At 48.5% G+C, this 14,908-nt stretch overlaps 1 protein-coding gene across 1 annotated transcript in view; it reads left to right on the top strand.

Moving 5' to 3' along the window:
- The window catches only part of LOC127572633 (protein phosphatase 1 regulatory subunit 36), a 44,533-nt gene that overhangs the window by 23,406 nt on the left and 6,219 nt on the right, over positions 1 to 14,908 (top strand). Inside the window, exons 6-8 of the mRNA XM_052020143.1 lie at positions 5,042 to 5,140; positions 7,563 to 7,703; positions 13,046 to 13,088. Of these exons, the coding sequence (XP_051876103.1) occupies positions 5,042 to 5,140; positions 7,563 to 7,703; positions 13,046 to 13,088 (283 nt within the window). The remainder of the gene's footprint in view (positions 1 to 5,041; positions 5,141 to 7,562; positions 7,704 to 13,045; positions 13,089 to 14,908) is intronic.

Raw genomic sequence — 14,908 nt, 5'->3', positions numbered from 1 at the left:
TGGTCCCATTTGCCTGCGTTTGGCCCATATCCCTCTAAACCTTTCCTATCCATGTACCTGTCCAAATATCATTTAAATGTTGTTCATGTACCTGCCTCACCCACTTCCTCTGGCAGCTCGTTCCACATACCCAACGCTCTCTGAGTGAAAAAGTTGCCCTTCAGGTCCCTTTTAAATTTCTCTCCCCTCACCTTAAACCTATGCCCTCTAGCTCTTGATTCCCCAACCCTGGGAAAAAGCCTGAGTGCATTCACCCTATCTCTGCCCCTCATAATTTTATACACCTCTATAAGGTCACCCCTCATTCTCCTACACTCCAATGAAAAAAGTCCCAACCTGCTCAACCTCTCTCCATAACTCAGTCCCTCAAGTCCCAGCCACATCCTCGTAAATCTCCTCTTCACTCTTTCCAGCTTAATGGCATCGTTCCTATAGCAGGGTGACCAAAACTGAACACAGTGTTCCAAGTGCAACCTCACCAGTGTCTTTGGTTTATTATTATTGCTGTCACATGTACCGAGGTACAGTGAAAAACTTGTCTTGCATACCGTTCATACAGATCAATTCATTACATCAGTGCATTGAGGTAGTACAAGGTAAAACAATAACAGAATGCAGAATAAAGTGTAACAGCTACAGAGAAAGTGCAGTGCAGGCAGACAATAAGGTGCAAGGTCACAACGAGGTAGATTGTGAGGTCAAGAGTCCATCTTATCGAACTAGAGAACCATTCAATAGTCTTATAACAGCGGGATAGAAGCTGTCCTTGAGCCTGGTGGTACGTGCTTTCAGGCTTTTGTATCTTCTGCCTGATGGGAGGGGGGAGAAGAGAGAATGTCCAGAGTTGGTGGGGTCTTTGATTATGTTGGCTGCTTTACCAAGGCAGCGAGAAGTGTAGACAGAGTCCGTGGAGGGGAGGCTGGTTTCTGTGATGCGCTGGGCTGTGTCCACAACTCTCTGCAATTTCTTGCAGTCCCGGGCAGAGCAGTTGCCGTACCAAGCCGTGATGCATCCAGATAGGATGCTCTCTGTGGTGCATCGATAAAAATTGGTGACAGTCAACAGGGACATACCGAATTTCTTTAACCTAAGGGGGGGTCACAACTTCAGGTCACAGCCCAAGAGATTTAGGACGGATATGAGGGAAATTTCTTCACTCAGAGGTTGATGACCCTGTGGAATTCTCTATCACAGAGGGCAGAGGTCAAGCTGCTGAATATATTTTTGAGGATTTAACATCATGAAACAGGCCCTTCGGCCCATAGAAACTATGCTGACCATCAAGGACTCATTTTTGCACATCCTGCCCTAAACCATTTTATTCTCCCCACACTCCCATCAACTCCCCCCAGATTCTACCCCTCACCCACACACTGGGGGCAATTTACACCAACCCCGCACGTCATTCAGATGTGGGAGGAAACTGGAGCACCCGGGGGAAACCCCAGGAAATCACAGGGAGAATGTGCAAACTCCGCAGAGAGCTCCAGAGATTGGATCGAACCCAGGTCACTGGAGCTGTGAGGCAGCGGCTCTACCAGCTGCACCCCTGGGTCACCCCACAGCACCACCCCCTCAGGAAGTGTGCACAAGATTCCAACCACCCTCCGAGTGTAAAAACTCCCCCTCAGATCCTCTCTAAACCTCTTACCCGTGACCTAAACCTATGCCCTCTAGTTTTAGACATCTCTGCGATGGGGAAAAGTATCTTACTATTTACGGATGGTTAGGTTCAGACTGTGAGGAAGGATAGGCAGTTAAAGGGCAAAATTGCAGTCAGTTGGATGGGCTGAGATGTGTCTACTTTAATGCGAGAAGTATCAGGAACAAGGGTGGTGAACTTGAAGTGTGGGTAAGTACATGGAACTATGACGTGGTGGCCATTACAGAGACTGGGCTGTCGCAAGGGCAGGAAAGGCTGCTGGATATTCCGGGGTTTAGATTTTGCAAAAGGGACAGGGTTGGGGGTAAAAGAGGCGGGGAGTGGCTTTGCTGATCAGGGACAGGGGCAGCTGTAGAAAGGGAGGACGTCCTGGAGCGATCGTCCACTGAGTCAGTATGGGTGGAAGTCAGAAACAGGAAGGGAGCGATCACTCTATTGGGGGTATTCTACAGACCCCCCAATAGCAGCAGAGACACTGAGGAGCAGATCGGGACGCAGATTTTGGAGACGTGCAAAAATAACAGGGTTGTTGTCATGGGTGATTTCAACTTCCCGAATATTGATTGGCACCTCCTTAGTGTAAAGGGGGTAGATGGGGCAGAGTTTGTTCGGTGTGTACAGGAAGGATTCCTGACACAATATGTGGACAGGCTGACTAGAGGAGGAGCCGTACTGGACCTGGTTCTAGGCAATGAGCCTGATCAGGTTTCAGATCTCTTGGTGGGAGAGCATTTTGGAGATGGTGACCATGACTCCTTGACCTTTACCATAGCCTTGGAGAGGGGTAGGAGCAGATGATATGGGAAAGTATTTAATTGGGGGAGGGGGAATTATGATGCTATTAGGCAGGAACTTGGGACCATAAATTGGGAACAGATGTTCTTGGGGAAGTGCATAATGGAAATATTGAGGTTATTTAAGGAATACTTGCACGGAGTTCTGGATAGGTTTGTCCCATTGAGGCAGGGTAAGAATGGTAGAGTGAAGGAACCATGGTTGACAAGAGGCGTAGAATATCTTGTCAAGAGGAAGAAAGAAGCTTACCAAAGGTTTAGGAAGCATGGATCAGACAGGGCCCTGGAGGGTTACCAGGTAGCCAGGACTAGAGTGAGGGTAGGACTGATTAAGGATAAAAGAGGAAACATGTGCCGGGAGTCGGAGGAGGTAGGGGAGGTCCTCAATGTATACTCTGCTTCGGTATTCACCAGTGAGAGAGACCTTGACGATTGGGAGGACGGTGTACGACAGGCTGATGTGCTGGGGCATGTTGACATGAGGATAGAGGATGTGCTGGAACTACTGAAAAACATTAGGATAGATAAACCACCGGGGCCGGATGGGATATGTCCAAGGTTATTACGGTAAGCGAAGGAAGAGATTGCTGCACCTTTGGCGACGATCTTTGCATCCTCACTGGTCACAGGAGTAGTGCCAGATGATTGGAGGGTGGCAAATGTTGTTCCTTCAAGAAAGGGAGTAGGGATAACCCTGGGAATTACAGACCAGGGAGTCTTACTTCAGTGGTGGGCAAATTACTGGAGAAGATACTTAGAGACAAGATTTATGGGCATTTGGAGAAGCATAGGCTGATTAGGGACAGTCAGCATGGCTTTGTGAGGGACAGGTCGTGCCTCACGAGCCTTAATAAATTCTTTGAAGCTGTGACAAAGCACATTGATGAAGGTAGAGCAGTGGATGTGGTGTACATGGATTTTAGTAAGGTGTTTGATAAGGTTCCTTATGCAAGGCTTATTCAGGAAGTCAGGAGGCATGGGATCCAGGGAAACTTGGCTGTGTGGATTTGGAATTGGCTTGCCTATAGAAGGCAGAAGGTAGTTGTAGAATACTCTCCATTCTGCCTGGAGGTCGGTGACCAGTGGTGTTCTGCAGGGTTGTGTTCTGGGACCCCTGCTCTTTGTGATTTTTATAAATGACTTGGATGAGGATGTGGAAGGGTGGGTTAGTAAGTTTGCAGATGACACAAAGATTGGTGGTGTTGTGGATAGTGTAGAAGGTTGTTGTAGGTTACAACAGGATATTGATAGGATGCAGAGCTGGGCTGAGAAGTGGCAGATGGAGTTCAACCCAGAAAAGTGTGAAGTGATACACTTTGGAAGATCGAATTTGAAGGCAGAATACAATGTTAATGGCAGGACTCTTCACAGTGTGGAGGAACAGAGGGATCTTGGGGAGCACGTCCATAGATCCCTCAAGGTTGCAGCGCAGGTTGATGTACATGGATTTTAGTAAAGCATTTGATAAGGGTCCTCATGGAAGGCTCATTCAGAAAGTCAGGAGGCATGGGATCCATGCAGGTTGATAGGGTTGTTAAGAAGGCATATGTTGTGTTGGCCTTCATTGGTTGGGATATTGAGTTCAAGAGCCGTGAGGTAATGTTACAGCTCAATAAAACTCTGGTTAGACCACACTTGGAGTATTGTGTTCTGTTCTGGTCACCTCATTACAGGAAGGATGCGGAAGCTTTAGAGAAGGTGCAGAGGAGATTTACCAGGATGCTGCCTGGATTAGAGAGCATGTCTTATGAGGATAGGTTGAGCGAGCTAGGGCTTTTCTCTTTGGAGAGAAGGAGGATGAGAGGTGACTTGATAGAGGTGTACAAGATGATAAGAGGCATAGATCGAGTGGACAGTCAGAATTTTCCCAGGGCGACAATGGCTAACACGAGGGGACATAACTTTAAGGTGATTGGAAGAAGATATAAGGGGGATGTCAGGGGTAAGTTTTTTACACAGAGAGTGGTGGGTGCTTGGACGCACTGCCGGCAGAGGTTGTGGAGGCAGATACATTAGGGACATTTAAGAAACTGTTAGATAGACACATGAATAATAGAAAAATGGAGGGCTATGTGGGAGGGAAGGGTTAGATAGATCTTAGAGCAGGATAAAATGTCAGCACAACATTGTAGGCTGAAGGGCCCGTACTGTGCTGTATTGTTATATGTTCTATGTTAAACCTTTCCTATCCATGTACCTGTCCAAATGTCTTTTAAATGTTGTAATTGTCCCCACCTCAACCACTTCCTCTGGCAGCTCGTTCCATATACCCACCACCCTCTGTGTGGAAAAACTTGCCTTTAAATCTTTACCCTCTCACCTTAAACCTATAGTTTTCACCTCCTGTACCCTGGGAACATTTACGACACAGGAAGAGGCCATTCAACCCGTCGGTCCATGCTGGTCCCCAGCAGAGCAATCCCATCAGTCCCATTCCCCCTCCTACTTCTCTGCTCTGGAGACAGGTTGACTGGTGAGACATTAACTGTTTTTGAGGGAGCTGCTTTGCATTTTCCAACATGTTGTATTTCTGTTTCCAATATCTGCTGGCTCTGTCTCAAACATGTTTCTTTCGCTTTTTCAGGACCCGGCAGTTAAACGAGTTCCTCATAGCTTTACTCAATTACTTCTCTGTGTTCCTGAGCGCGTTTGGATTGGACTCCAAGTCAACAGAGTTGGTGATGTAAGTGACGTCTCTCGGAACGTGTTGGCAATCAGAGCCCCAGCGAGAGGAGAGTTCAGATCGAGGCATGCAAGATTCTGGAGGGTTTTTGTTGGAATACCAGCGAGAGACTAGTTCAAGTGGGCAGATAATTGGCAAAAAGGCCCATGTTACATCGTGAAATTGGTATCTTATCAAGTGCCTACAGCTATAAAGAGAATTTGGACAAACTTGGATTGTATTCTCTGGAGCATCAGAGTCACAGAGTATGGCAACAGGCCCATTGCCCAACTGGTCCATGCTGACCAAGATTCCCATCTGAGCTAGCCCCATTTGCCCGTGTTTGGCCCACATCCCTTTAAACCTTTCCTATCCATGTACCTGTCCAAGCACCTTCTAAATGTTATTAATGTACCTGCCTCAACCACTTCCTCTGGCAGCTCGTTCCATGTACTGACCACCCTCTGGGTGAAAAAATTGCCCCTCAGGTAGCTATTAAATCTCTCCCCTCTCACCTTAAACCTATGCCCTCTAGTTCTTGATTCCCCAACCCTTGGATAAAGACTGAGGGGCGACCTGATAGATGTTAATGAAATTATGAGATGCGCAGATAGAGAAGACAGTCAGAGCCTTCTTCCCAGGGTGGAAGGGTTAAATACTGGAGGGCATCGTTTTTTTTTACACAGAGAGTGGTAGGGGCCTGGAAAACACTGCCAGAGGAGGTGATGGAAACAGAAATGATGTTTAAGAGGCATTTAGACAGACACATGAATGGGCAGGAAATGGAGGGATGTGGATCACATGCAGGCAGATATGATTAGTTAGATTGGCATCATGGTCGGCACAGACATGGTGGGCTGAAGGGCCTGTTCCTGTGCTGTACTGGGTTCAGAACAGATGACTAAACTACCCTCTGAAGTAGCCAAACAAGACCATTTGTTTCAAGAAAAATTAGGTTTGAATAATAAATGTCAACCTTGCAGTGATGTCCACATCCTGGGAAGCAAGATAGAAGTAGAAATTGAAATTGGTAAATTGGTAATTGAAAAGTAGAAGTAGAAAATAGAAATTGGTTTGTCCCCTTTGACTCTCACCAACTTTTATTGATGCACCATAGAAAGCATCCTATCTGGATGCATCACGGCTTGGTACGGCAACTGCTCTGCCCGGGACCGCAAGAAGCTGCAGAGAGTTGTGGACACAGCCCAGCGCGTCACGGACACCAGCCTCCCCTCCTTGGACTCTGACTTTACCTCTCGTTGTCTTGGTGAAGCAGCCAGCATAATCAAAGACCCCACCCACCCGGGACATTCTCTCTTCTCTCCTCTTCCATCGGGTAGAAGATACAGGAGCCTGAGGGCACGTCCCACCAGACTTAAGGACAGCTTCTACCCCACTGTGATAAGACTATTGGACGGTTCCTTTATACAATGAGATGGACTATGACCTCACGATCTACCTTGTTGTGACCTTGCACCTTATTGCGCTGCACTTTCTCTGTAGCTGTGACACTTTACTCTGTACTGTTACTGTTTTTACCTGTGCTACATCAATGCACTCTGTACTGACTCAATGTAACTGCACTGTGTAATGAATTGACCTGTACGATTGGTTTGTAAGACAAGGTTTTCACTGTACCTCAGTACAAGTGACAATAATAAACCAATACCAATACCAATACAATGGTTAATTCATTGGAGATACAGTATCTTGATTTAAACTAGTAATTGCACTGGTTACAGGGAAATGGAAAGGGTGGCACCTCAGCACAGCAGGTAGAGCTGCTGTCTCTCAGCACTGGAGACCTGGGTTCGATCCTGACCTCAGGCACTGTCTGTGTGGAGTTTGCATGCTCTCCCCGTGACCGCATGAGTTTCCCCCGGGTGCTCCAGTTTCCTCCCACAGCCCAAAGACGTGCGGGTCGGTAGGTCAATTGGCCGCTGTAAGTTGTCCCGGGTGTGTAGGTGAGTGTTAGAGTCTGGGAGCAGTTGATGTGAGTGTGGGGAGAATGGGTTACAGGCGAAATTAGAAACATAGAAAACCAACAGCACAATTCAGGCCCTTCGGCCCACAAAGCTGTGCCGAACATGTCCCTACCTTAGAAATTACTAGGCTTACCCATAGCCCTCTATTTTTCTCAGCTCCATGTACCTATCCAAAAGTCTCTTAAAAGACCCTATCGTATCCGCCTCCACCACCGTTGCCGGCAGCCCGTTCCACACACTCACCACTCTCTGAGTAAAAAAACTTACCCCTGACATCTCCTCTGTACCTACTCCCCAGCACCTTAAACCTGTGTCCTCTTGTGGCAACCATTTCAGCCCTGGGAAACTGGGAGAACAGGATTGCCCCGTGAGCTGGCACAGCTTTGATGGGCTGAAAGGATCCCCTGGTAAAGTTGACCCTACTCTGCTGACCATGTCGCGGTTTGACTTCCCTGCAGGAATGTTGGGAGTCTGGAGAAGGTGGAGGCGCCTTGGACCAAGGCGAAAGAGGAGCTGGCACAGAAGCACCTGGCACGGACGTACTCCACCCTGCTGCTGGGCCTGGGCATGGTCGAACTGCACCACATGGCGTGCGGCAAGTGAGTGCGATTCTCAGCAGTTCATAGGACATACAACATAGAACAGTACAGCGCAATACAGGCCCTTCGGCCCACAATGTTGTGCCGACCTTTAAACCTCGCCTAACACTATCTAACCCCTTCCCCCCACATATCCCTCTATTTTAAATTCCTCCATATGCTTATCTAGTAATCTCTTGAATTTGACCAATGTACCTGCCTCCACCACCGCCTCAGGCAGCGCATTCCATGCACCAACCACTCTCTGGGTAAAAAAACCTTCGTCCGATATCTCCCTTGAATTTCCCACCCATTACCTTAAAGCCATGCCCTCTTGTATTGAGCATTGGTGCCCTGGGAAAGAGGCGCTGGCTGTCTACTCTATCTATTCCTCTTAATATTTTGTACACCTCTATCATGTCTCCTCTCATCCTCCTCCTCTCCAAAGAGTAAAGCCCTAGCTCCCTTAGTCTCTCCTCATAATGCATAGTTCGTGAGGCCGGGTCTGGTATTTTCAGTGACAAGACCCTGACATACAGATGGCATGACAGAGGAGGTCTCTGAGAAAGGTTCCACAGTGCTGCAGCTAGTAGGTCTGCTGCCTCTCAGAGACAGAGACCCTGGTCCTATCATGATGCTGCTTGACCCTCTGAGCTCCCCCACCAGCTTGTTCCTTGCTCCCTGGCTGTGAGGTGCAATTAATGTTTTTGGATATAGAAAAGCAAGAAATACTCAGTAGGTAAGGCAGCATCAGTGGAAAGAGATGCCGTCAACATCTCACAGACCTGTAACGTTACCTGCTTCTCTTTCCGCAGACGCTGCTGAGCTTTTCCAGCGTTTTCTGTTTTTATTTCAGATTTCCAGCATCTGCAGGGAGTCATAGACTAACACAGGCCCTTCGGTCCAACTCATCCATGCAACCCAGTCCCATCGTTCTGCGTTTGGCCCCTATCCCTCCAAACCCCTCCTATCCATGTACTTATCCAAGTGTTTTTTAAATGTTGTTATTGTACCTGCCTCAACCACTTCCTCTGGCAGCTCGTTCCACACCCCCACCACCCTCTGGAAGAGGTTGCCCCTTGGGTCCCTTTTAAATCTCTCCCCTCTCACCTTAAACCTATGCCCTCTAGTTTTTAGTTCCCCTTCCCTGGGAAAAAGACTGAGTGCATTCACCATATCTACACCCCTCATGATCTTATACACCTCTGTAAGGTCACCCATCAGTCTCCTACACTCCAAAGAATAAAAACCCAACCTGCCCAACCTCTCCCTGTAACTCAGGCCCTGGAGTCCCAGCAACATCCTCATAAACCTTCTCTGCACTCTTTCCAGCTTAATGACATCTTTCCTACAACAGGGCGACCAAAACTGTGCACAGTGCTCCAAATGTGGCCTCAGCAATGTCTTGCAGTTTTTTTTTGATTTTCAACATCTGCTGATAAAAATGGATCCTTCCAAACTAACACGTACATTGAGTCCAGACCCATACAAATTTGTTGATTCTTAATTGCCCTCTGAAGGGGTCCAGCCACGTACCAATGAGGGGGTGAACAGTACAGGTGACCCTATAGGAAATGCCCATGTCCAGTAAAACCCCCATGGCAGCTCCCTTTCTGTGAACGGAATCTCAAAATCAAAGTCGAGTTTATTGTCATCTGCACAAGTCCATGTGTGCACAGGTGCAATGAAAAACTTACCTGCAGCAGCATCACAGGCACAGAGCATCAGATAAGCAGCATTCACAAGAGAAACATAAATTATACATAAATTATAAGATAAAATAAAATTTATTAGTCACATGTACATCAAAACACACAGTGAAATGCATCTTTTGTGTAGAGTATTCTGGGGGCAGTCTGCAAGTGTCGCCACGCTTCCGGCGTCAACATAGCATGCCTACAACCTCCTAACCCGTACATCTTTGGAATGTGGGAGGAAACCGGAGCACCCGGAGGAAACCCACGCAGACACGGGGAGAATGTACAAACTCCTTACAGACAGTGGTGGGAATTGAACCCGGGTCGCTGGCGCTGTAATAGCGTTACACTAACCGCTACACTACCATGCAGGAAGAACACAAATAGGGTTAGGTTGATCGTGGAGTAGGTTTATATGAGTCGGCACAACATCATGGGCTGAAGGGCTTGTACTGTTCTATGTTCTAATAGAACAAAAAAAAGTCGATTTAAGTGCAAAGTGATCAAAGTGGTCAGGATGTTGCTAAACTGTAGTGATCAGGGTTTTGCTGGTTGGTTCAAGAACCGAATGGTTGAAGGGAAGTAGCTGCTCTTGAAGAGAAACAAAGGACTGCAGACGCTTTCACTGCTCTTTGAGGCAAAGAGTTGCAAAGACTCACCACTCTCTAAGAAAAATCAAACATCTCACAGGTGACCATTTCTAGCCAGTGACCTCAGGTTCTAGATCCACACCCACCCTGTCAAGAACCCTCAGGATCTTGTATGTTTCAATGAAGTCCCCTCTCTCTCTTCTAAACTCTGCAGATATGTTTAACCTGCCCAATGTTTCCTTGACCGTCCCAGATATTGGTCTAATAAACCTACTGTGAATTGCTTCCAACACATTAATTCTCCCTCTTTAGTAAGGAGATTAATACTGCCCTCAGCACTCCAGATGTATTCTTATCAATGCCTATATAACAAGCATTACCTCTCTACTTTTGTATTCAATTCCCCGACAATGTGCAATAACATTCTGTTAATTTTCCTATTAACAGAAAAAGCTAACAGAATGTTAGAGATCGCCATTAATTTCTTCAAGGGAAAACTAAGTTAAACTTTGGGGATGGCATCTTTTGGCCTCATTTGGAAGCTGCTTTATCTTTCAGTTAGCAAAATGCACTGAAAACTGAGTGAGTACAATCAATATCAATTCTGTTTGCGTGCTGTTACAAAGCTGGACGGTAGTGGGCCCTTGACTTAAATATTCCCTCTCCCTGATTCCCAGAGATTAAAACTTTGTTTGAACTGAAAGAAAAAGGAGGGGAAATGAAGTGTTGAGTCCATCTCTCCCCCTCGCCCTGCTCTGATCCCAGATATTGTCCATGATGAGATATGACCAGGCTGCAGTCAAGTAATAGAGAAACAGAGGACTGCAGACGCTCGAATCTAGATGAAAAACACGATGATGCTGGAGGAACTCAGCAGGCCGGGCAGCATCCGTGGAGAACAGCAGGCGGTCAACGTTTCGGCTCAGGACCCTTCCTCAGGACTGAGGATAGGAAAAGGGGAAGCCCAATATATAGGGGGGAAAAGCAGAGCAGTGATAGGTGGACAAAAGACGGGAGGCGGGGTGGGCACAGGGTGGTGACAGGTAGATGCAGGTAAGATAGGTAGATGCGGGGGAGGACAAGAGAGAGAGGCTGGGAAAGGGAAGAAAAGCATGGTGGGGGGGGGGGTTGGTTGAGGGGATCACTTAAAGTGGGAGAATTCAATGTTCATGCCGTTGGGCTGCAAGGTTCCAAGACGGAAAATGAAGTGCTGTTCCTCCAGTTTGCGCTTGGAATTCTCCTGGCAGTGGAGGAGGCTGAGGACTGACATATCAGTGATAGTGTGGGAGGGGGTGTTGAAGTAGCTGGCTACAGGGAGATGCAGATCGCGGTTACAGACAAAGTGCAGGTGTTCTGTGAAACGGTCACCTTGTCTGCGTTTGGTCTCACTAATGTAGAGGAGGCCACACTCGGAGCACCGAATGCAGTCGATGATATTAAGGGAGGTGCAGGTGAATCTCTGTCTCACCTGAAAGGACTGTTTGGGTCCCTGGATGGAGGTGGTGGAGGTGGTGTAGGGGCAGGTGTTACACCTATGGCGGGGGCAGTGGAAAGTTCCCGGGGTGGGAGCAGAATGGGTGGGGAGAGAGGATTGAAGTAGGGAGTCACGGAGAGAACGGTCCCTGCAAAAGGCGGAAAGGGGTGGGGCAGGGAAGACGTGCTTGGTGGTGGGGTCCCGTTGGAGCTGGCGGAAGTGGCGGGAATGATGTGTTGGATACGTAGGCTGATGGGATGAAATGTGAGGACAAGGGGGACCCTCTCGCTGTTGGGTCTGGGAGGGGTGCGGCTGAGAGCAGAGGTGCGGGAAATGGCAGAGATGTGGGTGTGAGCTCTCTCGACCACAGTCGGAGGGGAGCCACGGTTAGGCAAGAAGTTGGACATCTCGGATGTCCTGGAGTGGAAAGCCTCATCATGGGAGCAGATGCGGCGGAGGCGGAGAAATTGAGAAAAAGGGATCGCGTCCTTGCAGGAGACAGGGTGGGAGGAACTGTGATCGAGATAGCCGTGGGCGTCAGTGGGTTTGTAGAAGATGTTGGTGAATAAGGAATCTCCTGAGATGGAGATGGAAAGATCGAGGAAGGAGACAGAGGTGCCAGAGATAGTCCGTGAATTGGAGAGTGGGGTGAAAATTTGTGGTAAAATTTATGAAACTGTCGAATTCCGCACGGGTACAAGAGGCGGCACCAATGCAGTCGTCAATATAGCAGAGAAAGAGTTGAGGAGTGGGGCTGGAGTAGGCTTGGAACAGAGACTGTTCAACGCAGCCAACAAAGGGGCAGGCATAGCTGGGGCCCATGTGAGTGCCCATAGCTACGCCCTTGGTCTGCAGAAAGTGAGAGGAATTGATAGGGAAGTTGTTTAGGGTGACGACAAGTTCAGCCAGGCAGAGGAGAGTGTTAGTGGAAGGGGACTGGTTCTATCTCTGGTCAAGGAAGAAGCAGAGGGCAGTGAGGCCGTCATGATGGGGAACGGAGGTGTATAGGGACTGGATGTCCATGATGAAGATGAGGTTGTGCGTGCCGGAGAACTTACAGCTATGGAAGAGTTGGAGAGCGTGTGATGTGTCATGGACATAGGTGGGAAGGGATTGGACCGGGGTATAGGATAGGCTCCAGGTACAAGGATACAAGCTCTGTGGGGCAAGAGTATGCGGAGACAATAGGTCTTCCGGGACAGTCCTACTTGTGGATTTTGGGGAGGAGATAGAAGCGGGCAGTCCTAGGTTGCGGGACTATCATGTTGGTAGCTGTGGGGGGATCTCCTGAGGTGATGAGGTCAGCTGTTCCTTAACCTGGTGGTGTGGGGACTTCAGGCTTCTGTACCTCCTGCCCGATGGGAGCTGTGAGAAGATGGCACGGCCTGGATGGTGGGGATCTTTGATGATGGATGTTGCCTTCTTGAGGCAGCACCTCCTGTAGATACCACTGATAGTGGGGAGGGATGTGCCCGTGATGTATTGGGCCGAGTCCACTACTCTCTGCAGCTTCTTATGTTCCTGTGCATTCTGATGGACTCTGATGGACTTGTCCGTGCTAAATTGGACGGAAGCAAAATAACTGGTTTGTTGTGTTCACAGGGCGATGGGGTCAGCTACACGCAAGGACAGACAGCTGTTTGAGGTGAGTGCTGCTGATGCGGGCACTGCAAGTTCACGAGCTGAAGTTCAGTGGTAACTAAGGTTCACCTGTGGAATAACGATCTGACAAACTACAGTCAGCATGGATTCAGCAGAGGTATTGGGAGATCCATCACCTGGACTGAAAGATGGAGGGGAGATAGCCAGTATGAAGAGGTGAGGGGAAGGGGTGGAGCACGAGCCGGCAGGCGATGGGTGGATCCAGGTGAAGGGGGGTGATAGGCAGATGGAGGAGGGGAGGGTGGGAGTAGCGACAGAGGCTGGGAGGTGAGAGGTGGAGGTGACACAGGGCTGCAGATGGTGGGATCTGATAGGAGAGGAAGGTAGAGCATGGAACCGAGTTTGGCCCAACCAGTCCCTACTGGTGCATCTGCTCATCCCCCAACTCCTGCATCTTTCTGTGTTTAAGTCCATCACCGTGACCTCTGTTACCATCTCCCTCATCGGCATGTCCAGCTTCCCCTTAAATACATCCAGAATCAAAATCAGGTTTATTATCACTGACATATGATGTGAAATGTGTTGTTTTGTGGCAGCAGTGCAGTGCAAGGCATAAAATCTATAAATTACAAAAATAAATAAAGAGTGCAAAAAAAGAATTAGTGAGGTAGTGTTCATGGGTTCAGGGGCCGTTCAGAAATCTGATGGCGGAGGGGAAGAAGCTGTTCCTGAATCGTTGAGTGTGGGTCTTCAGGCTCCTGTACCTCCTCCCCGATGGTAGTAATGAGAAGAGGGAATGTCCCGGGTGGTGAGGGTCCTTAATGATGAATGCCGCCTTCTTGAGGCACCGCCTCTTGAAGATGTCCTCGATGGTGGGGAAGGTTGTGTCCATGATGGAGCTGGCTGAGTCTACAACCCTCTGCAGCCTCTTGCAATCCTGTGCGTTGGAACCTCCATACCAGGCGGTGATGCAACCAGTCAGAATGCTCTCCACTGTACATCTGTAGAAATTTGCAAGAGCCTTTGGTGGCGGACTGAATCTCCTCAAACTCCTCATGAAGTAGAGCTGCTGGTGTGCCTTCTTCGTGATTGCATCAATGTGTTGGGCCCAGGATAGATCCTCTGAGATGTTGACACCCAGGAAATTGAAGCTGCTCACCCTTCCCACCGCTGACCCCTCAATGAGGACTGGTGTGTGTTCTCCCGACTTCCCCTTCCTGAAGCCCACGATTAGTTCATTGGTCTTGCTGACGTTGAGTGGGGAGGTTGTTGTTGCGACACCACTCAATCAGCCGATCTATCTCACTCCTATACACCTCCTCATCGCCATCTGAGATTCTGCCAACAACAGTGGTGTCATCAGCAAATTTATAGATAGTGTTTGAGCTGTGCTTAGCTACACAGTCATGAGTGTAGAGAGAGTAGAGCAGTGGGTTAAGCACGCATCCTTGAGGTGCACCTCATCCGTACTGTTCTCCTCAACCAATCTCTGTGGCAGCGAGTTCCACACTCACTATTCATTGGGTAGAGTTCCCTACGTGATTGATAATACCATGAGGCCATAAGATACAGGGGGAATTAGGCCATTCAGCCCATCAAGTCTGTTCCACCATTCAATCATGGCTGATTTTTATTTTTCAACCCCATTCTCCTGCCTTCTCCCCGTAACCCCCTTACCAATCAACCTATCAACCTCTGCCTTAAATACACCCAGTGACTTGGCCTGATGGCTTGTGGTTACACATTTTCCCAGAGGTGGAAGCTCTCCCACTCTATCAGAAGCATCATTATTGTATAGACCTTTCTGAGGCCACCCCTTGTCCTTCTCTGCTTCAGAGAAAAGAGACTCATTCTGTTCACCTT

Source organism: Pristis pectinata, chromosome 1 (genome assembly GCF_009764475.1).
Source record: "Pristis pectinata isolate sPriPec2 chromosome 1, sPriPec2.1.pri, whole genome shotgun sequence".
Classification (NCBI taxonomy): domain Eukaryota; kingdom Metazoa; phylum Chordata; class Chondrichthyes; order Rhinopristiformes; family Pristidae; genus Pristis; species Pristis pectinata.
The sequence above is the reverse complement of the archived record's forward strand: the minus strand, read 5'-3'. Positions and strand labels throughout refer to the sequence as shown.